General features: G+C 45.0%; 1 protein-coding gene across 25 annotated transcripts in view; it reads left to right on the top strand.

Moving 5' to 3' along the window:
• Nup210l (nucleoporin 210-like) overlaps positions 1-27,435 on the top strand; it is a 119,329-nt gene that overhangs the window by 49,272 nt on the left and 42,622 nt on the right. For all 25 annotated transcript variants that reach the window (XR_010063631.1, XR_010063632.1, XR_005500328.2 and 22 more), the window contains 5 exons: positions 7,660-7,833; positions 21,808-22,000; positions 22,935-23,023; positions 23,695-23,799; positions 24,245-24,346. Coding sequence is in view for 20 of the 25 variants with exons in the window: in XM_063282260.1 (XP_063138330.1) it covers positions 7,660-7,833; positions 21,808-22,000; positions 22,935-23,023; positions 23,695-23,799; positions 24,245-24,346 (663 nt within the window). In the remaining 5 variants the exon portion in view is untranslated. The remainder of the gene's footprint in view (positions 1-7,659; positions 7,834-21,807; positions 22,001-22,934; positions 23,024-23,694; positions 23,800-24,244; positions 24,347-27,435) is intronic.

A 27,435-nucleotide genomic window follows, 5' to 3' on the forward strand; every position in this document is an offset into this window, starting at 1 on the left:
TTGAGGATAGTTTTAGCTATCCCAGGTTTTTTGTTATTCCAGATGAATTTGCAAATTGTTCTGTCTAACTCTCTGAAATTGGATTGGTATTTTGATGGGGATTGCACTGAATCTGTAGATCGCTTTTGGTAAAATGGCCATTTTTACTATATTAATCCTGCCAATCCATGAGCATGGGAGATCTTTCCATCTTCTGAGGTCTTCTTCAATTTCTTTCTTCAGAGGCTTGAAGTTCTTATCATACAGATCTTTTACTTGCTTGGTTAAAGTCACACCGAAGTATTTTATATTATTTGGGACTGTTATGAAGGGTGTCGTTTCCCTAATTTCTTTCTCGGCTTGTTTCTCTTTTGTGTAGAGGAAGGCTACTGGTTTATTTGAGTTAATTTTATACCCAGCCACTTTGCTGAAGTTGTTTATCAGCTTTAGTAGTTCTCTGGTGGAACTTTTGGGATCACTTAAATATACTATCACATCATCTGCAAATAGTGATATTTTGACTTCTTCTTTTCCAATCTGTATCCCCTTGATTTCCTTTTGTTGTCTCATTGCTCTGGCTAGAACTTCAAGAACTATATTGACTAAGTAGGGATAGAGTGGGCAGCCTTGTCTAGTCCAATTTTAGTGGGATTGCTTCAAGTTTCTTTCCATTTAGTTTAATGTTAGCTACTGGTTTGCTATATATGGCTTTTACTATGTTTAGGTATGGGCCTTGAATTCCTATTCTTTCCAGGACTTTTATCATGAAGGGGTGTTGAATTTTGTCAAATGCTTTCTCAGCATCTAATGAAATGATCATGTGGTTTTTGTTCTTTCAGTTTGTTTATATAATGCATTACATTGATGGTTTTCCATATATTAAACCATCCCTGCATGGCTGGGATGAAGCCTACTTAATCGTGGTGGATGATTGTTTTGATGTGCTCTTGGATTTGGTTTGCCAGAATTTTATTGAGTATTTTTGTGTCGATATTCATAAGGGAAATTGGTCTGAAGTTCTCTTTCTTTGTTGTGTCTTTGTGTGGTTTAGGTATAAGAGTAATTGTCGCTTCGTAGAAGGTATTCGGTAGTGATCCATCCGTTTCAATTTTGTGGAATAGTTTGGATAATATTGGTACGAGGTCTTCTATGAAGATCTGATAGAATTCTGCACTGAACCCATCTGGACCTGGGCTCTTTTTGGTTGGGAGACCTTTAATGACTGCTTCTATTTCGTTAGGAGTTATGGGGTTGTTTAACTGGTTTATCTGTTCCTGATTTAACTTCAGTACCTGGTATCTGTCTAGGAAATTGTCCATTTCCTGCAGATCTTTAAGTTTGTTGAATATAGGCTTTTGTAGTAGGATCTGATGATTTTTTTAATTTTCCTCTGATTTTGTAGTTATGTCTCCCTTTTCATTTCTGATTTTGTTCATTTGCACATACTCTTTGTGTCCTCTTGTTAGTCTGGCTAAGGGTTTATCTACCTTGTTGATTTTCTCAAAGAACCAACTTTTAGTTCTGTTGATTCTTTGTATAGTCCTTTTTGTTTCTACTTGGTTGATTTCAGCTCTGAGTTTGATTATTTCCTGCCTTCTACTCCTCCTGGGTGTATTTGCTTCTTTTTGTTCTAGAGCTTTTAGGTGTGCTGTCAAGCTGCTGACATATGCTCTCTCCTGTTTCTTTCTGCAGGCACTCAGACCTATGAGTTTTCCTCTTAGCACAGCTTTCATTGTGTCCCATAAGTTTGGGTATGTTGTACCTTCATTTTCATTAAATTCTAAGAAGTCTTTAATTTCTTTCTTTATTTCTTCCTTGACCAGGTTATCATTGAGTAGAGCATTGTTCAATTTCCATGTTCATATGGGCGTTCTTTCCTTATTGTTATTGAAGACCAGCCTTAGCCCGTGGTGGTCTGATAGGATGCATGGGATTATTTCTATCTTTCTGTATCTGTTGAGGCCTGTTTTATGACCAATTATATGGTCAGTTTTGGAGAAAGTACCATGAGGTGGTGAGAAGAAGGTATATCCTTTTGTTTTAGGATAGAATGTTCTATAAATATCTGTTAAGTCCATTTGGTTCATGATTTCTCTTAGTCTGTCTATGTCTCTGTTTAATTTCTGTTTCCATGATTTGTCCATTGAGGAGAGTGGGGTGTTGAAATCTCCTACTATTATTGTGTGAGGTGCAATGTGTGCTTTGAGCTTTAGTAAAGTTTCTTTTACGTATGTAGGTGCCCTTGTATTTGGGGCATAGATATGTAGGATTGAGAGTTCATCTTTGTGGATTTTTCCTTTGAGGAATATGAAGTGTCCTTCCTTCTCTTTTTTGATGACTTTTAGTTGAAAATCGATTTTATTCGATATTAGAATGGCTACTCCAGCTTGCTTCTTCTGACCATTTGCTTGGAAAGTTGTTTTCCAGCCTTTCACTCTGAGGTAGTGTCTGTCTTTGTCTCTGAGGTGTGTTTCCTGTAGGCAGCAGAATGCAGGGTCCTCGTTGCGTATCCAGTTTGTTAATCTATGTCTTTTTATTGGGGAGTTGAGGCCATTGATGTTGAGAGATATTAAGGAATAGTGGTTATTGCTTCCTGTTATATTCATATTTGGATATGAGGTTATGTTTGTGTGCTTTTCTTCTCTTTGTTTTGTTGCCAAGACGATTAGTTTCTTGCTTCTTCTAGGGTATAGCTTGCCTCCTTATGTTGGGCTTTACCATTTATTATCCTTTGTAGTGCTGGATATTATATAAATTTGGTTTTGTCATGGAATATCTTTTTTTCTCCATGTATGTTAATTGTGAGTTTTGCAGGATACAGTAACCTGGGCTGGCATTTGTATGACATCTGTATGACATCTGTCCAGGATCTTCTGGCTTTCATAGTCTCTGATGAGAAGTCTGGTGTGATTCTGGTAGATATGCCTTTATATGTTACTTAACCTTTTTCCCTTACTGCTTTTAATATTCTTTATTTATTTTGTGCATTTGGTGTTTTGACTATTATGTGATGGGGGGACTTTGTTTTCTGGTCCAATCTATTTGGAGTTCTGTAGGCTTCTTGTATGTTTATGGGTATCTCTTTCTTTAGGTTAGGGAAGTTTTCTTCTATGATTTTGTTGAAGATATTTACTGGTCCTTTGAGCTGGGAGTCTTCACTCTCTTCTATACCTATTATCCTTAGGTTTGATCTTCTCATTGAGTCCTGGATTTCCTGTATGTTTTGGACCAGTAGCTTTTTCCATTTTACATTATCTTTGACAGTTGTATAGATGATTTCTATGGAATCTTCTGCTCCTGAGATTCTCTCTTCTATCTCTTGTATTCTGTTGGTGATGCTTGTATCTACGGCTCCTTGTCTCTTCCTTTGGTTTTCTATATCCAGGGTTGTTTCCCTGTGTTCTTTCTTGATTGCTTCTATTTCCATTTTTAATTCCTTCAACTGTTTGATTGTGTTTTCCTGGAATTCTTTCAGGGATTTTTGTGATTCCTCTCTATAACTTCTACTTGTTTATTTATGTTTTCCTGAGTTTCTCTAAGGGAGTTCTTCATGTCTTTCTTGAAGTCCCCCAGCATCATGATCAAATATGATTTTAAATCTAGATCTTGCTTTTCTGTTGTGTTGGGATATTCAGTGTTTGCTTTTGTGGGAGAATTGGTCTCCAATGATGCCATGTAGTCTTGGTTTCTGTTGCTTGGGTTCCTGCGCTTGCCTCTCGCCATCAGGTTTTCTCTGGTGTTACCTTGTTCTTCTATTTCTGACAGTGGCTAGACTGTCCTATAAGCCTGTGTGTCAGGAGTGCTGAAGACCTGTTTTCCTGTTTTCTTTCACCCAGTTATGGGAACAGAGTGTTCTGCTTTCAGGTGTGTACTCTTTCCTGTCTACTGGTCTTCAGCTGTTCCTGTTGGCGTGTGTCCTGAGTCCACCAGGCAGATCGCTTGGAGCAGAAAAGTTGGTCTTACCTGTGGACCCTCGGCTCAAGTTACTCGTGGGGGGTTGCTTTTGAGCTCTCCATGAGGGCAGCAACCAGGAGGGCCTGCGCCGCCTTTTCCTGGAGCCGCCTTTTCCCGGAGCCTCCGTGCACTGGGGTCCCAGATGTCATTAGGTGTTTTCCTCTGGAGTCAGAAATGTGGGCAGAGTGTAGTCTCTTCTGGCTTCCCAGGTGTGTCTCCCCTTCTGAAGATTTAGCTCTCTCTCCTATGGGATTTGGGTGCAGAGAACTGTTGACCAGGTCCCTTCAGGTCCGGGCGGTGTCTGGACTGCCATAATTCTCTTTTTTAAAAGATGTTTTTATTTATGCATGTTTGCCTTCGTGTGTATATATGTACTGTGCTCCTAACCACCAAGCCATCTGTCTAGCTCCTGTCCCCATTTTTTTTTTATTTTTAATTTTTATGATTTACTTATTAATTTGGTTTTATTTCATTTGGGTGTTTGTTTGTTTGTTTGTTTGTTTGTTTGTTTGTTTGTTTCATCTGAGACATGGTTTCTTCATTTAGCCCTGACTGTCCCAGAACTTGTTGTATAGAGACTAGGCTGGTCTGCATTCACAGAGCTCCACCCACCTCTGCTTCCCTACTAGGTGTGCACCTCCACACCACTCTCATAACTTCCTTGTGAGTTTCTCAAGCTTTCTGAATTGGCTTTGTTCTTAATATGTGCCCAGTGTGTGGTACACACATGTAAGTATGTTTTCACACATGTGTGAGCACACATGTGAAGGTGCCTGTTCAGCCCCACATTGACATAGGGGTCAATCCCTCAATCACTGCCTACCTTATTTATTGAGCAAGGTCTCCCACTGAAGCTGGAGCTTGCCAATCCCAGCTGGTCTGGCTGCCAGCTTGATCCTGAGACCCTGTCTCTGGTCCTGGGTTTACAGAAGGCTGCCATACCCTTTTGGCTTTTAGGTAGATTCTAGTCTTCCATATTTACACAGGAAATGCTATGTCCACTGAGCTGTCTCCCCAGCCCCAAACCGGGTACCTGTCACTGAGTTTGCTTATGAATGTTCCTGTAAGAAGAAAGGAACAGTGGTTAATGGTGTGCATGTGTGAGAATGTGGGCGCAGGTCCCTAGTGGAAGTTGGCGGTCGCAGATCCCTTGAAGCTGTAATTGCAAGTGGGTGTGAGCCACCTGGCATGTGTTTTGGGAACTGAACTCATGTTCTCGACACAAACAGTGTGCACTTTTTAAGAAACTTAGTTTATCTATTATATATAAATACATGTAACTGTCCTCAGACACACCAGAAGAGGGCATCAGATCTCATTACAGGTGGCTGTGAGTCATCATGAGGTTGACTCAGGACCTCTAGAACAGCAGTCAGTGCGCTTAACCTCTGAGCCATCTCTCTAGCCCCTCCCCTCCCACCCCTACCACAGCTGTCTTATCTTATACCTTGACACCCATCGTCCTTCTGTCTGTCTCTGTGACTTGGAGTACTCTAAGCACCTCATTTATATAAAATCAAGTTAATTTTTCTTTTATGGTTGGTGTATTTTAGCACAATGCTGTCAAGTTTCATCCATGTAGTAACATGTTAGCATTTCCAAACTTAAAAATGCTTGTTTGCGGGCTGGAGAGATGGCTCAGCGGTTAAGAGCACCGACTGCTCTTCCAGAGGTCATGAGTTCAATTCCCGGCAACCACATGGTGGCTCACAACCATCTGTAAAGAGATCCGATGCCCTCTTCTGGTGTGTCTGAAGACAGCTACAGTGCACTTATATATAATAAATGAATAAATCTTTAAAAAAATAACTTTAAAAAAATGCTTGTTTTTTACTTGCTTTCTTTCTTCCTTCCTTTCTTTTGACAGGGGCCCAGGTAAGTTAGGCAGCTTTTAACCTGAGTCTTTGTAGCAAAGACTCACCTTGAATTCCTGACACTAGAAGGAATATACTGGAATGAAAAGCATGTTTCATCCCGCTTGAGTTTCTTCCTTTTTAAGACTTCATAATATTCCAGTTTGTGTGTGTGGGTATGAGTGTGTATGTGCATGTTTGTGTGTATGAGTATGTGTGTGTATGTGTGTGTATGAGTGTGTGAGTGTGTGTGTGCATGTGTGTGTGTATGTCTGTGTGGGTATGAGAGTATGTGTGTGTATGTGTGTGTGAGATTGAGAGTATGTGTATGTGTGTGTGTGCATGTGTGTTTGTGTGTGCGCGTGGATTTGTTCGCTGATGAACACTTTGGCTGCTCCCATGTCTTATCTATTATTAAGAAGAGCTGCTGTGAATGTGGCTATACAAACATCTCAAACCAGGTGTGCTGGCTCATCTCTGTATCTCAGGACCTGGGAGGCTGAGTCAGGAGGACTGCCATGAAGTTGAGGCCAGCCTGGAGTCTAGAATAAGATAACTTTGATTTTTGATTCAGAGAGAGAGAGAGAGAGAGAGAGAGAGAGAGAGAGAGAGAGAGAGAGGGAGGGAGGAGGAGGAGGAGGAAGAGGAAGAGGAAGAGGAAGAAGAGGAAGGGAGGGAGGGAGAGGGAGGGAGAAAGAAAGAAAGGAAGGAAGGAAGGAAGGAAGGAAGGAAGGAAGAAAGAAAAGAAAGGAAGGCCCTCTCACCCCACACCCATTTATCAAGAAGTGAAATTTCAGCCAGGAGGTAATGGCACACTTTTAGTCATAGGGTAACTTGCAAGATCATTTCTCTCCTTTTACAGGTGGGTCCTGGGGATTGAACTCAGGTGTGCAGGCTTGGCGGCAAGCACCTCCACTGGCTGAGCCATCTTGCTGGGCAGATAGATGGTTCTTTCGCTTTTAGTTGTTTGTTTGTTGTTGGGTTTGTGGGGTTTTTTGTTTTTTTGTTTGTTTGTTTGTTTTTGTTTTTGAGACAGGGTCTCAAAAAACCATCTATGTGGCCCTGGATATCCTAGAACTTGCTATGTAGACTAGGCTGACCCCAAATTCACAGAAATTCACGTGCTTCTCTCTTCTCAAGCCGTGGGGTTAAAGGTGTGTGCCATGATGTCCAGCTTATTTTGGAAACAAATTCTCACTTTATATAGATAACTGGCGTGGAACTAACTATGGAGAACAGGCTGACCTCGAACTTGTGATCCTCCTGCCTCTGCCTCTTGAGTGCTAGGATTACAGGAGTGAGCTAACTGCGGGCCAAGATTAGATATTTTAAGTTCCACTTGTCTTAAAATTTCCATAGTTTGTTTTGGTTTTATTTTGTGACAGGGTCTCCTGTAATCCATGCTGGCTTCAAGCTAGCTCTGCGCCTAAGAATAAGCTTGATCTCCAGACCCCTGCCTCCACTTCACAGTGCTGAGTACAGGTGTGCCAGGGCTCCAGGCTCCACTTTATTGTTTATCCTTTTCCTGGGGATTGACTTAATGCCGTGAGTAAGCCAGTCTCTCACTGAGCTGTATTCCTAGGCCTCTGTGTGTGTGTGTGTGTGTACATATATAATTGTATAGTATGTAGCTGTGTGCAGACAGTTCCCCTAGATTTCTATTTGTGTAATGGCCAACAATATCTTCTTTGATTGCTTTCTTCCTTTTTTCTAATTAGATTATTCAGTGTACAGTGGGGAATCTTTAAAGGATTTGTCTGATTATCACATCCAGAAGGGCTCCTTTGGAGTTCGAATAATTCTGACACATTTAGTTCAGCATGACCGATATCAAGGGTCTACACACAAATAACTCCCTGATGTTTCTTTCAAGGTTCTCACTTTACGGATTGGGAATCACCCGGGAGTCCTAAACCCTAGTCCCTCTGTGGAAAAGGTGCAGGTGCGCTTCATCTGTGCCCATCCTGCCAGTATGTTGGTGACACCGATGTACAAGGTGCCAGCTGGCACCCAGCCATGTCCTCTGCCACAGTACAACAAGCAACTGGTAAGTGTAGACTGTGTCCCTAATACACATGACAGTATTGTTTCATATGACCAGGGATCTGGGGATCTCTTCTGATATCGATCCACAAGGGCAAATGGAGCAGGGGCAACAGGGGTGTGTGTATGGGGCGGGTGGGTAGGGGTGATTCCAAGCCCTGTGAGTACCAATAGTAATAACAACACACTGTAACCAGCCCCGGGGAGACAGATCACAAGTTATATAGTTTTGTGGAAGGGGGGGTAGCAATATCCTTTTCTCTTTGCTGATTACCACCAGTCTTCATGGTACATTTGCAGGAGAATTAAATTTTCTGACTTAGCTATAATGCTAACAATAGATCTATAGGGGAGACGTTAGTAAAACCACTTAGAGGCTTTTCTGAGAGAGGTCCAACTTAGGGTAGGCAAGGTCATTAGCTGAAGGATAAAGCACTAGAAATACCTTATCAACACGAGAAGCATTCCAGGAATTTCAGATTCTAGCTGAACTAGTTCTTATCTTTCTCATTGGGAGAAAGGAAGCTGAACTCTAAGCAAGGCTACTTGACATTCCATAGGTACAGAGTGATTCCCCATGTTGAGAAGAGAAAGCAAACCAAGGGAGCCTGTCATTTTACATGGAGCTCAGGGCTGTCCTGTAATGTCAGACTTCCACCTTAGCAGCAGGACTTTCCAACAGTCCCAAGTGCTTTCAGGATAAGAGATCTGGTATACAGCTTCTGTCTGTCAAAGTGAGGCACTGTAGTGTTTGTTACTCAATCTCGGAAGGCAGGGCTGGTGGGGGTGGGGGAACTAAGTTACACTTCTGGACATTTAGTTACATATGTGTTTACTATACTAGAGAATTGTGGCTGTAGACAGTTGGACCTCTCTCAGAAAAGCCTCTAAGTTGTTTTACTAACATCTCCCCTATCAGATCTATTGTTAGCATTATAGCTAAGTCAGAAAAAGTACTTCTCCTGCAAATGCACCATGAAGACATGTGGTAAACAAAGCCAGGCGTGGTGACACAGAAGTGATCCCTCTCTAGGTCAACCAGACTGGTCTCAAACTTTCAGTCCTCCTACCTCAGCCTCCTAAGTGTTGGGATTACTGGCCCCCCTCCCCCCGTCTCATACCCTCTATGTAGCTTAGAAAGACCCTGTCACTCTATCTTGTCTACCTATTTTTTTTTTTTTTTTTTGAAATTTGAAGTCTTTATTGAACCAATTGCATGTTAGGTTACAAAGCTATTTCACTTTTCCAAAATGCTGTTTCTCTTTGTAGACCAATCTGGCCACAAAAGGCTACCTGGCTAAGTATTAGCCAGAAACTTCTAAATCCCAGTGTGATCTTCTTGTGGCATTTTTCCAACAAATAATGCAGACCAAATCACAAGATGGCCACCTCACTGGTCACATGGTCCTTAGGTTAATGAGCAGAGGCTGACAGGCTGTCTCCTTGAAAAGCTCTCAGGGAGAACTTTCCCTCGGGATGGAGACCCTCTAACTCCAAAGACCAGACCGAGACACCACAGGATGCAATCAGCAAGAGGATTTGGTTTATTGTCGGGATACACAGGCACAGGCACCTGCGGGCGCTTCAGTCACTCGGGGGACTGGCGCGCCCCACAGAACCAAGGATGGGCTTTTATAGGATTTTGGGGAGCAGAAGCAAGCATACAGAAGCAGATGCATGGTTACAGGGATATAATTGGTGGATTCTAATATGGCAAGGGTTTAGCCCGGGGGCAAGTTTCCTAGCTACCTTCCTGAAACATAACGACTGACTCGGCCCCCCCAAGGGTTCAGCCTGGGGGCAAGTTTCCTAGCTACCTTTCTGGAACATAACGGCTGACTCGGCCCCCCACCAGGGTGTGGGACCTCTCCCAGGGCTTTTTTTTTTTCATTGTCAGGTGCTCAACCGAAGTCGTCCTGTTGCCAGGCCTTCAACCAAACACATCCTGCTTGGCAGCCGCTGTGTACTCAGTGTTCTAACCTTTCCCTGAACCAGTCATCTTAAGTACAGCCTTGCAAAATGGCGTTACTTCTGCTAAGCTGGGGTCTTTCATTCCCCCATTTTTTTGCTAACTTTGAGTGAAATCTTTCACTCGACTTGGTCAAGAAATTTCTGTCTGGTGGGGGCTTATTCCCCCACTGACTCTAGGCCACAAAAGGACTAGGAGGAGCCACGTAGGAGTTTTAACTTTAAGGTTTGGAGTGCGCTGAACTCTCCATGTCTGGGGTGTAGTGTTGTGATTAGTCAATTCCTCAGACCGGACTGCCTTGACGTGTGGTGTGTGGATCTAAGCCGAGACTCCGTCTACCTTTAGGGCGGTCGGGGTAGTCAGGAGGACGGTGTAGGGTCCTTTTCACCGTGGCTCGAGATTCTTGGTCTGGTGTCTGTGCACCCACACGGTGTCTCCAATCTGGAACGGGTGTGGCACCACCGGATGCTCAAGCTTGTCCTGGTAAGCAGCGGCCAAAGGTCTCCAGACGTCTCTCTGCACAATCTGTAGGGCCTGTAAATGGGCCCTCAGAGAAGGGCTGTCAGCAAAATCAGCAATGTTTGAATCAAAGAAATGGACAAATGGGGGTGGTGCTCCATACATTATTTTAAAAGGAGTTAGACCATGGGGGCCCGGGGTATTCCGGGCCCGATATAGAACTAGGGGAAGGAGGGCCACCCAATCCTTTGAGCCAGTTGTAAGCGTAAGTTTGGATAAAGTCTCCTTAATTGTTCTATTCATGCGTTCTACCTGACCTGAACTCTGGGGTCTATAGGCACAATGTAATTTTCAATCAATCCCCAGCAATTTGGCCACCAACTGACTTACTTGGGAGACGAAAGCGGGCCCGTTGTCCGACCTCAACGCTTGAGACATGTCATACCTGGGAAAGATTTCCTCGAGGAGCTTCTTGGTGACCATTTTTGTAGTCTCGTGCTTCGTGGGGAAGGCTTTGACCCATCCTGAGAAGGTGTCTACAAACACTAGGAGATACTTGTATCCATATATACCTGGTTTAATTTCAGTAAAATCAATTTCCCAATGGATGTCGGGACGGTGTCCCCTAGGACGAACTCCTTGTCCAATCATGGTCCTTTCCGGGTTAACCTGAGCGCACGCTTTGTAACTCTCAGTCACCTTTTGTATCGCTTTGTCCCAATTCAAAAAAAACATAGATTTATCTCTTCTCGATCTAGTAAGGTTTTTATCTTCTTATGTAAAAAGGAGATCAATTCAAAAGTCCTTTGTAGACCCACTGTTTTAGTTGAGGGTGGTAGATGGCCCCCATTTTTTTTAGGAGCTCTATGTCCTCATGGGTGTAAACCCAACTGGTTTGTCCCACTGGTGGGGGCGTGGGTTGGTCTGGGCTATTTAAGGACAAGATTTGTTTGCTCATGGCCGCTTCTCGCGCCGTGGCATCGGCCAGCCGGTTTCTTCGTGCCTCTGGGTTGTGCCCTTTCTGGTGTCCTGGACAATACATAATACTCAGTCTTTTGGGCAAGAATAGGGCTTCTAAGAGGGCCAGAATTTTAGCCTTATTTTTAATATCTTTATCTTCAGATGTGAGCAGCCCCCGCCTCCGGTAGATCTCCCCGTGGGTGTGTGCCGTGGCAAAGGCATAACGGCTGTCTGTATATATATTTAGCCTCTTACCTTTTGCCATCTTGAGCGCCTGAGTCAAGGCGATGAGTTCAGCCCGTTGTGCGGAGGTACCAGCAGGCAGGGCTTTCGCCCAAATCACTTTGTCCTCCGTAGTGACCGCAGCTCCAGCCTTTCGCTCTCCCTCTGCCAAGAAGCTGTTGTCATCCGTGTACCATGTGTGGTCAGCATTCTGAAGAGGCTGGTCCGATAGGTCCAGCCTGGTTCCATGTACTTCTGCGAGGATTTGTAGTCAGTCATGCTGTTTTGCCTCCTCTGGTAGGGGAAGCAAGGTGGCAGGATTGAGGGCAACTACGGGCCCAAACTGAACCCGTTCTGCATCCAGTAACAAGGCTTGGTAGTGGGTCATGTGGGAATTAGAGAGCCAGCGGTCTGGGGGCTGTTTTACCAAGGCCTCCACTGCGTGGGGTGCTAGGATGGTGAGTGGCTGTCCCAAAGTCAATTTTCCAGCGTCCTTGATCAGGACAGCAATAGCAGCCACCATCTTTAGGCACGGTGGCCAGCCGGAGGCCACAGGGTCCAATTTCTTAGACAGGTAGGCCACAGGGCGTTTTCAGAGTCCCAACCTTTGTGTTAGGACCCCTTTAGCATACCCCTGTTTCTCATCGATGAACAGTTACTGAGCAAATTGTAAGGGTTTGGAACAGTCGGATGAATATCTTTTATCCTCTTGTTGACCTCTCTCAAGTCTTGTATTGGCCTATAATCTCCAGTGTCGGGTTTCTTAACAGGCAGAAGAGGCGTATTCTAAGGCGACCGGCAGGGGATGCCTTGATCCAGAAGCCTCGTAATGTGAGGCCTTATACCTTGATAAGCTTTATGTGACAGGGTGTATTGTTTTATGGAGACTGGAGTTGTAATGGCCTTTAACTGTATAATTAAGGGGGGCTGTTGGAGCGCCAACCCCAACCCACCAGTCTCTGCCCAAGCCAGTGGAAAATTCGTGACCCAAGTGTCTATTTCTAGGGATTGTGGCTTGTCCTGTCCCAGTTTATATAGTCTATATTCATAGAACTTGAAGGGGAGTTCCGTGGGGGCCAGTTATTCGGGCCCCTCCTTCCTCAAAATGAATTTGTGCTTTTAGTTTGGTGAGCAGGTCACGGCCCAGCAGAGGGTACGGGCAGTCCGGAACATGTAAGAAGGAATGGGTCACCTTACCAGTAGCCAGCTGAACCCAGCGGTCCGTAGTCCATCGGTATTGTTTCTCACCAGTAGCTCTTTGTACCCAGGCCGTCCGGTCGCTGAGTTGTCCTGAAGCTTGGGTGAGGACTGAATGCTGGGCTCCTGTGTCTACCAGGAAAGTAACCGGCTGTCCCCCAACTTTAAGCGTTACCCTGGGCTCAGGGGGGGGCTCCTGGCCCTGACCTCCCTAATCTTTATCTAGAGCCAAGAGGGAGGTTCGTGGTCGAGGCTTTCGGGGTCCGCCAGGCTTCTTGGGGCACTCTCTGGCCCAGTGCCCTTTCTCTTTGTAATAGGCACATTGATCTTTATCCAGCTTCAGCCCCTTTCGAGCTCCCCCCTATCTCCCTTCCTTTTTTGGCCCTGAACTACGGTGGCCAAGATTCGACTCAATTCTTTGTTTCTTTTTTTATCTCTTTCTTATTAAAAATCCTTTCAGCTTCTTTAAGTAAATCCTGTAATGTATAGCCCTGCAAATTTTCTAACCTCTGTAACTTAGTCCTGATATCTGGAGCAGCCTGCCAGATGAAGGACATAGAGACACTCGTCATTTGTCCTGGGTCATCTGGGTCATAGGGAGTGTACATACGGTAGGCCTCCTTAAGTCTCTCTAGAAAGGCGGAGGGAGTTTCCCCTGCTTCCTGTAATACCTGTTTTACCTGAGCCAAATTAGTAGGGCGTCGTATAGCCCCTCGGAGACCCGCTAGAAGCAACTGGCGATAAAGGCGTAGGTGTCCCTTACCTTCAGCTGTATTAAAATCCCAGTTTGGTCTCTTAAGTGGGAATGCAGCATCAATTTTCTCAGGCAGCTGGGTGGGACGCCCATCATCTCCCAGAACATGCTTTCTGGCCTCTAGGAACACTCTTTGTTTTTTTTCTGAGGTTAAGAGGGCCTGTAAGAGCTGTTGGCAGTCATCCCAAGTAGGCTGGTGGGTAAGTAAAACAGATTCTATTAGGTCGGTGAGTGCCACCGGATCTTTGGAGAAAGAAGGGTTGTGTTGTTTCCAATTGTAAATGTCAGCTGCTGAAAACGGCCAGTATTGGGTCTGGCCACCGGTTCCCTGTCTAAGTGGGAAAGCCTGGGAGGTTGAATCTGGCATCACCTCGCGCTTATTGCGCAATCTCCCTGCGACAGGGGAGAAACCCTTATCAGACTGTGGCCCGGCAACTGATCTGGCCGGCGGCTCTGCCTCCTCTGTTTTAGCTGGGCCTGTCAGAGAGAAGATCTATGAGAGGGGAGTTTGGGTCTGCCGGGAGGACAGGTTTCTTAGAAGGCTCTGATTTCACAAAGGTAGAGAGAGGAAGACGTGGCCGGCGGACCGGGCGGGGCCGAGGGGACAGGCTGGGGGTTGAGGGGAGGCCAATTCGGGTCCACGAAGGGTTCCGCCCGGGGGGGGGGGGTTTAAGGCGAAACTCTCTCAAGTGATAATATAAGAAACCTGGTCAGGATGTCCGTGGACGACCCGATCTTTAACCTGTAAAATAATGATCTTATTAAATGTGCCATTCACTGGCCATCCCGCTCCGAAAGTGGGCCACTCGGATGTGCAGAGAGTCTGCCATTTTCCTTTTTTTTTTAACCTCGACGGACTGGTTGTGTGTCCGGTCGTGGACGTCTTTCTAATGATCAAGAGTGAGACTTAGGGGCATTGTTAGGGACTGTCCCATGTTAGTTCTAAGGAAGATTAGAACACAGAGAAAACAAACAACACCAACAGTCAAACAAACAACAGACAGGCGTGCTGCACGGCTTTGGTACCAAACTGAAAGCAAAAAGTCAGATGGAGGTGGCAAAGGTCCGGGGCCCTCTGAAAGCCAAAAATACAGACAGAGTGCCGTTAGTCCGGATCTTTCTCCTCTCCCAGATTGGGCCCCGAAAAGTCGGGCCCCAACACCCTTGGAACGTCTTCCAGGGCTGCGGGGCGAGAAGTCCGAGCTCGTCAGCTCCTTCTTCGTCCCGCCCAAATTCCAAACAACCTGGCTGAGCGCTCACAGAACAGACCTGGCTGAGCGCTCACAGAACAGACAGAATAAGGCAGAACGAGACAAAATCAGACAGACAGACAGACGCCGGCCGGCTTACCTCCCAGTGGGTGGTCGGTGGTCCCTGGGTGGAGGATCTCCTTTCCCGGCCAACGCACCAAATGAAAAGCTCTCAGGGAGAACTTTCCCTCGGGATGGAGACCCTCTAACTCCAAAGACCAGACCGAGACACCACAGGATGCAATCAGCAAGAGGATTTGGTTTATTGTCGGGATACACAGGCACAGGCACCTGTGGGCGCTTCAGTCACTCGGGGGACTGGCGCGCCCCACAGAACCAAGGATGGGCTTTTATAGGATTTTGGGGAGCAGAAGCAAGCATACAGAAGCAGATGCATGGTTACAGGGATATAATTGGTGGATTCTAATATGGCAAGGGTTTAGCCCGGGGGCAAGTTTCCTAGCTACCTTCCTGAAACATAACGACTGACTCGGCCCCCCCAAGGGTTCAGCCTGGGGGCAAGTTTCCTAGCTACCTTTCTGGAACATAACGGCTGACTCGGCCCCCCACCAGGGTGTGGGACCTCTCCCGGGGCTTTTTTTTTTTCATTGTCAGGTGCTCAACCAAAGTCGTCCTGTTGCCAGGCCTTCAACCAAACACATCCTGCTTGGCAGCCGCTGTGTACTCAGTGTTCTAACCTTTCCCTGAACCAGTCATCTTAAGTACAGCCTTGCAAAATGGCGTTACTGCTGCTAAGCTGGGGTCTTTCATCCTCACTCTTCCAAGAACCGCCCAAGTGCACACTGCAGAAGGAAAGTTTGTTTTGAATACCACAGGACAGAAGGACAGGCAGCTCATAACTCCAGTGGAAAAATGTCTACCTATGTTTTAATGCAGGCATTTTCTCTAGTGAGAGTCCCTCCTCCCAAATGACTCTAGTTTGTGTTAAGTTGACATAAAGCTAGCCAGTCCAGGGACTAAGTGTCCTTGCACCCAACACCAACAGAGCAACTGGAATATTGGAGGTACCCCTTACCACAGCTTCCATGCATGTCCACACTGAAGGGAGCGAAGACTCTAAAGACAAGCATTTGACAGAGATTCTTGCCTACCTATGGTTTCTATCCAGGCTCCATGAATGAACCCTCAGCCAGGGATTGGTGAGTGGGATCTGCAATGGCCAGCAGTGACAGCCAACTTAAAGGATCTAGAATCTCAGAAGAGACACACCTTTGGGCAGGTCTGTGAGGGAGCTTTCAGACAACAACAAATGGTCAAAGATCAAATCAGCAAGTAAATTAGCAGAGATTCTGATGGCATAAAAAGGCATAGCAGCAGGAAGAGCTGAGAGCTTCCATCTAGATCTGCAAGCAGGGAGCAAAGTAGGAACTGGGGATGGCCCCAGTCTTTGGAAACTTCAAAGCCCAGCACATCTCCCAGTGACACATCTTCTCCAACAAGGCCACATCCCCTAATCTTTCCCAAACAGTTCTACCTACTGGAAACCAAGTGTAAGGCCAACCCAAGGCTTCCTCAGAGGTCCTGCTAAAAGGACAAAGGGAACTTCAGTTCTGTGCCCCTGTCCATGAACAGACTTAGCAAGGCCAGCCTAGAGCTGGGGCCAGTACCTCCAAAGAGTCAAGGCTGCAATTTTGAGGCACCGGACTCTTCCCCCTGAACTCTAGTTATCAGTCCTAAGGCAGCTGTGTCCTTTGCCAACTCAGCTCTCTGCTGACCTTGGCTATTCTCCCCGCCTAGTAAAGAATATATGGTGCTGTGCTTATTTTTTTTTTAAGATTTATTTATTTTAATTTTTATGTGCATTGGTGTTTCATCTGTATGCATGTTGGTGTTCACTGAAGTTGGAGTTACAGACAGTTGTGAGCTGCCATGTGGGTGCTGGGAATTGAACCTCTGGGAGAACAGCCAGTGCTCTTAACTGCTGAGCCCTCTCTCCAGCTCTGATGCTGTTCTTCCTAATAAACTTGCTTGACTAAATCATCAGCTTATGCAAGATTTTCTGGTACCAGTTTAGAGGTTTTATGTGGTTTTGTTTTAAGGCAGAGTGTCACTATGTGTCTCTGGCTATCCTGGAACTAACTCTGTAGACCAGGCTGGTCTCAACTCACAGACCACATAGATGGCATAGGAAAGGGTGTTTGGACCAACCCACTGTTTTTTAGCCCAGTCATAGCCTTGCTTCCAGCCCCACTCCCACCACTGTGCTTTGGATCAGTCAAGGCCTTGCTCCTTAGCACAGTTGTAGCAGCCCCCACTGAAGGAATGCTTGCTCCTTCTGGCCCAAGCAGAAGTGCTTCACTGAGGTTTGCAATTGCAAAAAGTCTGGCATAAACTGTTTCAAACAGCCTTGTCTGAAACCGGAGAGGGCAAGACACCTAGGAGTTCAAGGCCAGCCTGGCTAAATGAGAGTATGTCAAAAAAAATATATATATATATATATATGTATATATATATATATATATATATAAAAATAAACACACACACAACAGAAAGAAACAAGAGAGAAATGTAAAAATATTTTTTATTTTCCTGTAGTAATTGTTATCATGGAAGGCTTACTGCCTCAGCATATTACCTTAGACATAGTCCTGGAAGCTCCTAGCCTCCATACAATCCAATCTCAGCCTAGGATGTTTTCAGCCCCTGAGACTTGCTGCTGAATAAGCTCACCCAGTCCTAGTTCATTCTGAGCTCTGTCTGGCTGATTCAACTCAGCTGTTCTGACTCAAGCTCCTCTCCAAGCTGACTGATTCAGTCTGGCTTCTCTCTTGGTCTCTGACTTTTTGCTCTGCTTAGTCTCATGCTGACTCTGGCAATCTGTTCTAATCTTGTGGCTCCTTCTCTGGTTTGTCCTGTCTTTTCCTGTGTCTAGCTTCTTCTCTCTCTGCAGCCTGTCTCTGTACTACTAGCCCAGTAAAATAAGTCGCCTCTCCTTCCTGTCTCTTCTGAGGTAGGTGTACTCTATCTCTGACTCATTCTGACAAATCTTTCTCTGGTCCATCACTTTGTCTGGCACTAAATTAGACCTCACTTTCAAATATGGGTGCTTCCTTCTACAAACTAACTTTACCTTCATTGCTTGGGATTAAAGTAAGTGCTAAAAGTTCAGCTAAAAGGCTGAACCACAACTAGAAGTGGGTTGGCTTTTTTGTTTTTTGTTTTTGTTTTGTTTTTAGTAAATAACATAATCTCAGGGTTCACAATGTGATCAAATATCCTGCAACAGAGAGAGAAAATGGGAAAAGGTGATCGGCAGATATGGAGAGAAGTGGGAGGAAGGAAACTTTCTTCTTTGGGACTGTACATTTATAAGCCATGGCAATTAGCTGCCATCTGTGACTTGTCTCAAAACTTTTACAAGTATTCAAGACAGGGTTGGGTATTTAGCTCAGTGGTAGAGCACTTGCCTAGCAAGCACAAGGCCCTGGGTTCGGTCCCCAGCTCTGGAAAAAAAAAAAAAAAAAAAAAAAAAAAGACAGTGGCCCTAGCATAAGGGTAGACCAGCTAGTTGTTACACTAAGAATCCTTTTGCTCTAGACAGCTCAACAAGGAAGAGAATTGGGGCAATGGTGGTGCTTGTCTTTAATCCTAGCACTGGAGATGCAGATGCAGGCAGATCTCTGTGAGTTCAAGGCCAGCCTGATCTACAGAATGAGTTTCAGGACAGTAAAAGCTACACAAAGAAACCCTGTCTATTTAAAAAAAAAAAAAAAAGGAAAAACAGACCTAAGTTTTATAAGTCAGGTGGTGGTAGTACATGACTTGAATCTCAGCACTGGGGAGGCAGATACAGGCAAATCTCTGAGTTTGTGGCCAGCCTGGTCTACAGAGCAAGTCCCAGGACAGCTAGTGCTACACAGAGAAATCCTGTCTCAAAATTCTGCCACCCCCACTCCCCAAGAAAAAGGAAGAGGAGGAAGAAAATGTGGCTCAATGGTTAAGAGCACTGACTGCTCCAGGTTCAATCCTTGTCCACATGATGTGTCACAACCATCTATAAATCCAGTTCTAGGAGATTCAATATCCTCATCTGGCTTTCGTGGGGTCAGATTTTTTTTTTTTTTGTATAAGGATTTGGTCTGCCTGTATGTCTGTGCACCATCTGTGGCCTGGTATTCACAGATCGTGAGAACATTGGACTTCTTGATCCTCTTCCCTTCATTTTTTATAATGTTGTTCTAGGTGTCAACGTCCTATCTTACTCTCAACAAACATTCTATTAACCGAGTTACACCCCTAGCTTCCAGGAAGGTATTTTCTAAATTAAGGGAATCTAAAGAGATAAAGCAACAACATAAAATATACATCTTTTTTTTGTCCCCCCCCCCTAAAATATACATCTTAATTAACCTTGTGATCAAAATTTTAAAAGATATAAAGCTGGGAGTGGTGGCTCACACCCACAGTTTAGGAGATGGAAGTAGGAAAGTCAGCAAGGGCTGCGTAAGAGTGGGCATGGTGTTGTACACCTTTAATCCCAGGACTCAGGTGTAGAGGCAGCGGGTTTCGGTGAGTTCAAGGCCAACCTGATCTAGAAAGCAAGTTCCAGGACAGCCAGGACTGTTATATTGACAAACCCTGTCTTAGTTAGGATTTCATTACTGTGAAGAGACACCATGACCAAGGCAACTTTTATAAAGGAAAACATTTAATTGGGTCTGACTTACAGGTTCTGAGGTTCAGTCCATTATTATCATAGTGGGAAACATGGCAGCACCCAGGCAGACTTGGTGCTGGAAGAGCCAAGAGTTCCACATCTTGATCCAAAGGTAGCAACAGGAGACTGGCTTCCTCGGACGGCCAACAAGAGGGTCTCTTCTATACTGGGTGGAACTCGAGCACAGGCACCCCCCATCCCCGACATACTTCCTCCAACAAGGCCACACCTATTTCAACAAGGCCACACTTTTTAACAGTGTTACTCCATGTGGGCCAAGCACTCAAACACATGAGCCTCTGCGGCCAAACCTACTCAAACTACTACAAAGCCTGTCTCAAAAAACCAAAAACAAACAGCTGGGGCAGTGGTGGTGCACGCCTTTAATCCAAGCACTGGGGGGACAGAGGCAGGAGTCCAAAAAGCACAGGGTTACTCAGAGAATCCCTGTCTTGAAAAACCCGAAGATGGATGGATGGATGGATGGATGGATGGATGGATGGATGGGTGGGTGGATGGATGGATGGGTGGATGGGTGGATGGGTGGATGAGATAGATAGATAATTTTTTTTTATAAATCAAGACTAGAAAGGTAGCTCGGCAGCTAAGAGCACTGACTGTTCTTCCAGAAGACCTCCTGTCAATTCCCAGCAACGATGTTAGGAGGCTCACTCCTGTAACCCCAGCTCCAGGGGATCCCTCTTCTAGCCTCTCTGGGTACCTGCTCATACATGACTCACACACACACTTAGGCATTCATGAATACACATAAATAAAGATGAAATCCTTTCAAAAATAAATCAACAAAAACCCTGAAAGATGTAAAAGGCATTTGGAGGAGTATTTTCAGAAGTGAAGTGTTGACTCTGTGTTTAATGACATTAATATTGTTCATGTTCTTCCTTTTCATCTTTGTGTGTGTGCGCGTGCACGCAAGCAGGCACGCCTGACCTGTGACACACAGTGGGGTTCCCAGAAAGCAACCATAGGTGTCAGCCTTTGTCTTCCATCACTTTTGACTCAGGGTCTTTAGCTTTCTCATTAGCTTCAGGGATTTGCCTGTTTCCACCTCCCTGTAAGGAGGTGCTAGAGTCGCAGTCACATATATACTATACCAGGCTTTGTGCAGGCTTGGGGGAATCTGAACTCAGGTCCTTTGCTTGTAGCACAAGCACTCTAAAGCCCACTGCACAGTCTCTCCAGAACTGATGTCAGGTGTTGGAGAGCTGGGTAAGTGGTTAGAGTTCTTGCTGCTCATTCTGGGGACCTTAGTTCCGTTCCTGAACCCATATCAGGCGACTTACAACTCTTGTAACTCCAGCTCCAGAACAACCAATGACCACGCCTGTATAGTTAGGGCTCCTATTGTTTTGAAGAGACACCATGACCAAGGCAACTCTTATAAAGGAAAATACTTAATTGGGGCTGGCTTACAGTTTTAGAGGTTTAGTCCATTATCATTGTGGTGGGAGCATGGATGTAGACAGTCATGGTTCTAGAAAAAGAGCTGAGAGTTCTACATCTAGATCCACAGGCACCAGAGGAGACTGTGCCACACCAGGCAGAGCTCGACTGTGAGACCTGAGCCCACCTCCACAATGACACACTTCCTCTGGCCACGCCTCCCAATAGCGCCTCTCCCTGTGGGCCAAGCATTCAAACACATGAGTCTATGAGGACCAAGTCTATTAAACACCACACCTTCTAATCTCAGTGAGTACCTGCACACATGTGCATGGGCTGCACGTGGACACACATGCACAAAGCCAAAATTAAAACTAAAAAATTTTTTCTTAAGTATAATATTATTGTTTTGTTTGTTTACATAGAAAAGTGTTCTCTCTTAGGAAATATTTTTTGGGTTGGGGATTTAGCTCAGTGGTAGAGCACTTGCCTAGCAACTGCAAGGCCCTGGGTTCGGTCCCCAGCTCTGAAAAAAAAAAAAAAAGGAAATATTTTTTGGGGTTTAAAGTGCCACAATACCTACGTCACTCAGAAACAAGATGCAGTAAAAAAAAAAACCTATCCCCAGGCCCCTGAAAGTGAGGAAGAAAGAGAAGAGAAAGAGAAAGCATACCACATGTTAAAAACTGCTGGCCAGGCAGAGTTTAAAACCTACTGAGATGGAAAGAGGAGAGGAGACCTCTCTTCAAAGATAGCTTGTCAGCTCTAAGGCTATTGAATTTTCCAGAAGTAAGCTATTGTCTGCATCCATGCAGTGTGTGGTGTGTGTGTGTGTGTGTGTGTGTGTGTGTGTGTGTGTGTGTGTGTGTGTGTTTGTGTGTGTGTGTGTGTGTGTGTGTGTGTGTACACGGTTACTATGGTTTGTGTGTGGAGATCAGAGGACCACTTTGTGAAGTTGGTTCTCTCTTTCCACCTTTATGTGAGTTCCAGTGATAGAATCCATTCCAGGGTTTTGTGGTAAGGGCCTTTACCCACTAAGCTGGTCTGATGACCCCTAATTTTTATGATCTTTTCTTTTCCTGCAGATTCCTGTGTCCAGTGTGAGGGACACGGTCCTGGAACTGGCAGTATTTGATCAGCACGGGAGGAAGTTTGATAATTTCAGCTCATTGATGCTAGAATGGAAATCTTCCAACGAGACGCTAGCCCGTTTTGAAAGTCCTAAGTCAGTGGAGATGGTAGCCAGAGACGATGGCAGTGGGCAGACCCGGCTGCACGGTACTGTATATAGCTCTTACTGAGCCACAGGGCATTACTAAATGGTTCACGATGCCTCCTTAGGACAATTGTTCCATTCCAAAGTTTACTGTGTTGCCTTTCATCTTTGATATTTGTGGATTTTCATAGAAAAACACAGAGGTAGGGTTGACAGTGTTGTTCAGTGATAGAACATGTGTATAACTTATGTGAGATCCTGCATATTTAATGACACTAAGAAATGACCCCAGGGGTTAAGGCTACTGCTATTCTTCCAGAGGACCCTGGTTCAATTCCCAGCCCCCATATAGCAGCTCACTGCTGCCTTTAACTCCAGTTCCATGGCTTCTGATAGCCTCACACAGCCTCATATAGGCAGGAGAAACACCAATGCACATAAAATAAAAATAAAGTATTAAAAAAAAGAAAAGGGGGCTGGAGAGATGGCTCAGAGGTTAAGAGCATTGACTGCTCTTCCAGAGGTCCTGAGTTCAATTCCCAGCAACCACATGGTGTCTCACAACCATCTGAAATGGGATCCGATGACCTCTTCTGGTGCGTCTGAAGACATCATATATATTAAATAAATAAAATCTTTAAGGAAAAATGATCCAAAAGTCTGTTATTATTATTTATAAATTGAAATTTTATACACAAAAATGTCCCCATATATATATATATGCTTTCAGCCATTTTTGGATTTTTAGGCCATTACAGGAAGAAAGAATTTTAGGTTTTGCCTGGCCTAATTTCACAAGAACCTAAGAGTTCAATTTTTGGCTGGAGTCATATAGCAGGTTCAGTACAAACCCAATATTCTATTTCAGTGTGTATTTCTCCCCTTTCTGCATTTTTCCCAATAAAATGTCATTTGGAAAAACTGAAGCAAACATTAGCTTTCTGGAGTCTGCTTTGCAGTGGATATACCTGTTTTTACAGTGTTTTCCTGCTTTAGGCCATCAGATCCTTGAGGTGCATCAGATAAAGGGGACTGTGCTCATTGGAGTCAATTTTGCTGGTTATTCAGGGAAGAGAAGCCCAAAAGTAAGTGGAAATTATGATTAAGGAATATAGATTAGGACCTGGCATGACAGCACATGCCTGCAATTCCAGCCTGGGGGAAGATCTTATCTCAAAACTCAATGCTCTGTGTGTGTGTGTGTGTGTGTGTGTGTGTGTGTGTGTGTGTGTGTGTGTGTGTTTTCAAAAGAGAGACAGAGAGACAGAGAAAGGAGTTAGAGCTAGCAGGGAAATGGGACTCTAAGGAACATTGGAGTAGTAGGGTAAGAGGGGGTCTGAGAAGATTTGGAGGGAAAGGGGGATATAAGCAAAATATGTTGAAAGAAATTCTCATTTAGGAACTAATAAAGACAGAAGGAAAGAAGGGGAAGAGGGAAAGGGAGAAAAAAGGGAAGAAACAGAAATTGATTCGAGTTTCTCACTGGGCCACCTGGCTGGCCTCTGTGGGAGAGGATGCTCATCTACAGTGACTCAATGTGCCAGCGTGGGTTGGTACCCAGGCAGGACCTCCCTCTCTTTAGAGGGGAAGAGGAGAAGGACATGGGGGAGAGACTATGTGAGGGAGGACTGGAAGGAGGGGAGTTGCAATCAGGATGTAAAGTGAATAAATTAACCAATGGAAAAAAAGACCTCTTCCCCAAATCATTGGCTAGAGAGTTCTTAACTGTTCTCTGCTGTGCTCACTTCCTGGCTAGGGGATTTCCAACTCGCCAAGGTCCGCGGGGGTAGAACTACTCTTGGTGGAAGATGTCACAGTCCAGCCTGAGAACGCCACCATCTACAACCATCCTGATGTGAAGGTGAGCCACATGAACCTAGCAGGGAGGACATGACATTACTGTGCTGAGGCCGCAAGATGCTTCACCTGCTGTTGAAAATCAAATACATGGCCTGAGCTGGGCGGTGGCTCAGCAGTTAAGAGCACTGGACGCTGTTCCAGCAGTCCTGATCAAGTCCCAGCACCCCACAGCTGCTCACGATTGTCTATAACTTAAGTCTCATGGGATCGAATACCCTCCTCTGCTATGAAGACAACACATATAATTAAATAAATCTTAAAAAAAAGAAAAATAAACTCAAACACACAGACATGATAGGAAGGATGAACAGTGTCTTTAGAACCACTGTGTGGCCATCCCACTTTGTCCTCTCTGTCTGCCCACTGGTCTTGTTTTAAGTAGAACTTATCCCCTTTAGTCTATGAGGTGAAAAGAATGGAACGTTGTTGGTCTAATTTTTCTGTAGGAAGTATTTAACCTTGTGGAAGGATCTGGCTACTTTCTGGTCAACAGCAGTGAGCAAGACATCGTCACCACCACTTACATGGAATCAGAAGGCTCGGTCCAGGTGCATCAGCGAAGCTTCTAGACTGGTGATCTCAGGGCAACACACTTTTGACGATTCGTTTCTTTTGTCCTTGTTGTGTTGTTTTGTTTTTTAACTTTTTATCGTGTGTGTGTGTGTGTGTGTGTGTGTGTGTGTGTGTGTGTGTGTGTTAAGTGTACATGCTGCAGGAGCTTACAGGACAACTTGTAGGGATCAGTCTCTCAGGCTGTCAGCCTTGGAAACAAGCCCCCTTACATCTGGACTGTCTTTCTGGTCCTAGTTTGTTTCTCTCTCTTTTTTTTTTTTTAAGATTTATTTATTTATTTTATGTATGTGAGTACACTGTAGCTGTCTTCAGACACACCAGAAGAGGGCATCAGACCCCACTATAGATGGTTGTGAGCCACCATGTGGTTGCTGGGAATTGAACTCAGGACCTCAGGAAGAGCAGTCAGTGCTCTTAACCACTGAGCCATCTCTTCATCTCCTAGTTTTTTAAAACATTCAAACAGCCTGTTATAGAAATTATCTAGTCCCAACCCAGAGTTTCTACCCTGCCTTTGACCCTTTAGTTCCTGAATAAAAGACATGCACAGCCTTTATATTTACAATAATCCCTAAACAGCACAAGAGCTGGGTGAATACCTACCTCCCATGCTATTAGAATCTACTTTCCTATTGATAACCCCGAGTTATTACTGTGTTTCATCTGGGCTGCTCTTAACTCCAATTGGTCAGCCCTCAGGGCCACATTCTCTTAAATCCTAACTCATGGCTGCTTCTCCTCCTTCTGCACCTTCCTCCTCTTCATGGTCTCTCTCTGACCCCCAAGCCCCAGAAACCTAAACCCCACCTATGTCTCTTGTGCCCAGCTATTGGCTGTCAGCATCTTTATTTGCCAATCAGAAATAACTTGGGGCCAAGCTGTAGGCATAGACCCTCTCCAGTCTCTGGGACAACCAGGTCTTGGGGGCCTGCACTTAGCATTACAATAGATAGAAAAGGCCACACCTCAACATAGCCCAGGATGGTGTGGAACTTATTATGAGGCCAAAGCTTGACTTTACTCCTGACCTTACTTCTAAGTCTCCCTCTAAGTGCTGGTACTAAAGCTTGGACCATATGCCCAACCCAAAACACTCTTTTTTCTTTGCATTGTATTATACTGGGTTGCATATGGCCATTTCAGGGCAAATGTATAATGTACCACCCTTTGTAGCACTATCCGTTCTGTACTCCATTTTGTCTCTGAGAGAGTTTTTTGTACACATATGAGTCTAGTCAGGTGGTGGTGACACACACCTTTAATCCCAGCACTCAGGAAGCAGAAGAAAGAATATAGCTCTTGAGTTCAAGGTCAGCCTGATCTACAGAGCAAGTTCCAGGACATCCAGGGCTACACAGAGAAACCTTGTCTTGAAAAGAACAAAACAGAAAACAAAACAAAAGATTCTATGTGTCTACACACAATCTAGGACTCAGAAATGAGAGGAAGCATGCAGTATTTGTCTTTCTGAGACTCGCTTAATGTGACGGCCATTTGCAGCCATTTTCTTCCAAATGACATGACTTAGCTCTTCTTTATGGCTGAAAACATCCCATTGTGAATACCCACCACATATTCGTTTTCCTCTGTGGCTGAATACCAAGACTGGTTCCGTGACTCAGCTGCTGTGAACTGGGCTGCTGTAAACAAGGATGTGCACATCTGTGATCCTGACCTGGAGCTCTTTTGGTAAATGCCCCGGAGCACTGTAGCTGTGTCACGTAAGTCTTGTAGGGATCAGTCTCTCAGAGCTGTCAGCCTTGGCAACAAGCCCCATTACATTAGGTTTGTTTGGTTTTTATTTTTGTTTGAGATGGGGTCTCACTGTATAACCCTGGCTAACCTGGAACTTGCTGTGTAGACCAAGCTGGTCTACAACTCACAGGGATTGGCCTGCCTCTACCTCCCAAGTGCTGAGATTATGTTAAAGTTTTCATTTTAGAGGTCTTTAACTTTCTAAGCTACACGTGTTCTGAGGTTGTTTTATTTCTAACAGATCCTGTCTCAAGTTTATTTGTAAAAACAGCACAGGAGATGAGCTATGGGGAATCTGTGTGCCTTGGGGAGGGGGGGGCCACATGGAAACTGCCTGTGGGGATGGTGGTCACAGCAGTTACCTGAAAACCATGGTGGGGTGGTTGTGCCAGTCCATCAGTTTTCACAGTGACAGACAGAGTCCTTTGCTGTGAGGTCTTCACAGGTGCCTGGGCAACTTCAGGAGCCAAAAGTGGAGCAGGAGGAGTCAGCCTCGGATTGGGCCTTGAACCCCTGGCCGTGTAACAAAGGGTCCCACTTTCCATGTTTGAGGTGGATGATGAAAACACATGCATGGACTGGACAGAGCTTATGCTGCGTTAGGGGCCGACGCATTAGGTTTGACAAGGGACTGTCACCCACTGCCTTCACATTCTTTGCCTGCATCTTCCGCTGCCTTTTTTGTGCTTTCTGACAAAATGCATGTTCCTTGGGAACTTAGGATTCATCCCCCTTAAGAGATTCCCATCTTTGGGCTGGAGAGATGGCTCAGTGGTTAGGAGCCCTGGCTGCTCTTCCAGAGGACCCAGGTTCAATCCCCATGAAATTTACCAATATTATTTCATCACAGCTGTCATCATGAAGGGATGCTAGATTTTGCCAACAGTGTTTGCTACATCCACTGAAGTAACCACGTGACTTTTACCCTTGAGTCCATGTAGATTATGGATGGCATTTGTTAATTTGGGTCCAGCCTTGGGGAACAATCTTTTTGACTTGTTCCCTTTTTTATAATACGCATTGATGTTTTTCCTGCATGTATGTCTGTATGAGGGTGTAGGATTCCCTGGAATTGGAGTTACAGACAGCCATGTGGGTGCTGGGAATTGAGCCCTACTGAAGAGCAGCCAGTGCTCTTAACTGCTGAGCCATCTCTCTGGGCTTTGATGTGTTTTATTTTTGTTTTTCTTAGACATGGCCTTTCTCTGTAGCCCTGGGTGTCTGGGTACTCATGTTGTGTAGACCAGTTTGGACTCAAACGCACAGAGATTCACCTGCTTCTGCATCCCTAATGCTGTGATTAAAGGCA

The sequence above is a fragment of the Rattus norvegicus genome, chromosome 2, assembly GCF_036323735.1.
Source record: "Rattus norvegicus strain BN/NHsdMcwi chromosome 2, GRCr8, whole genome shotgun sequence".
Classification (NCBI taxonomy): Eukaryota; Metazoa; Chordata; class Mammalia; order Rodentia; family Muridae; genus Rattus; species Rattus norvegicus.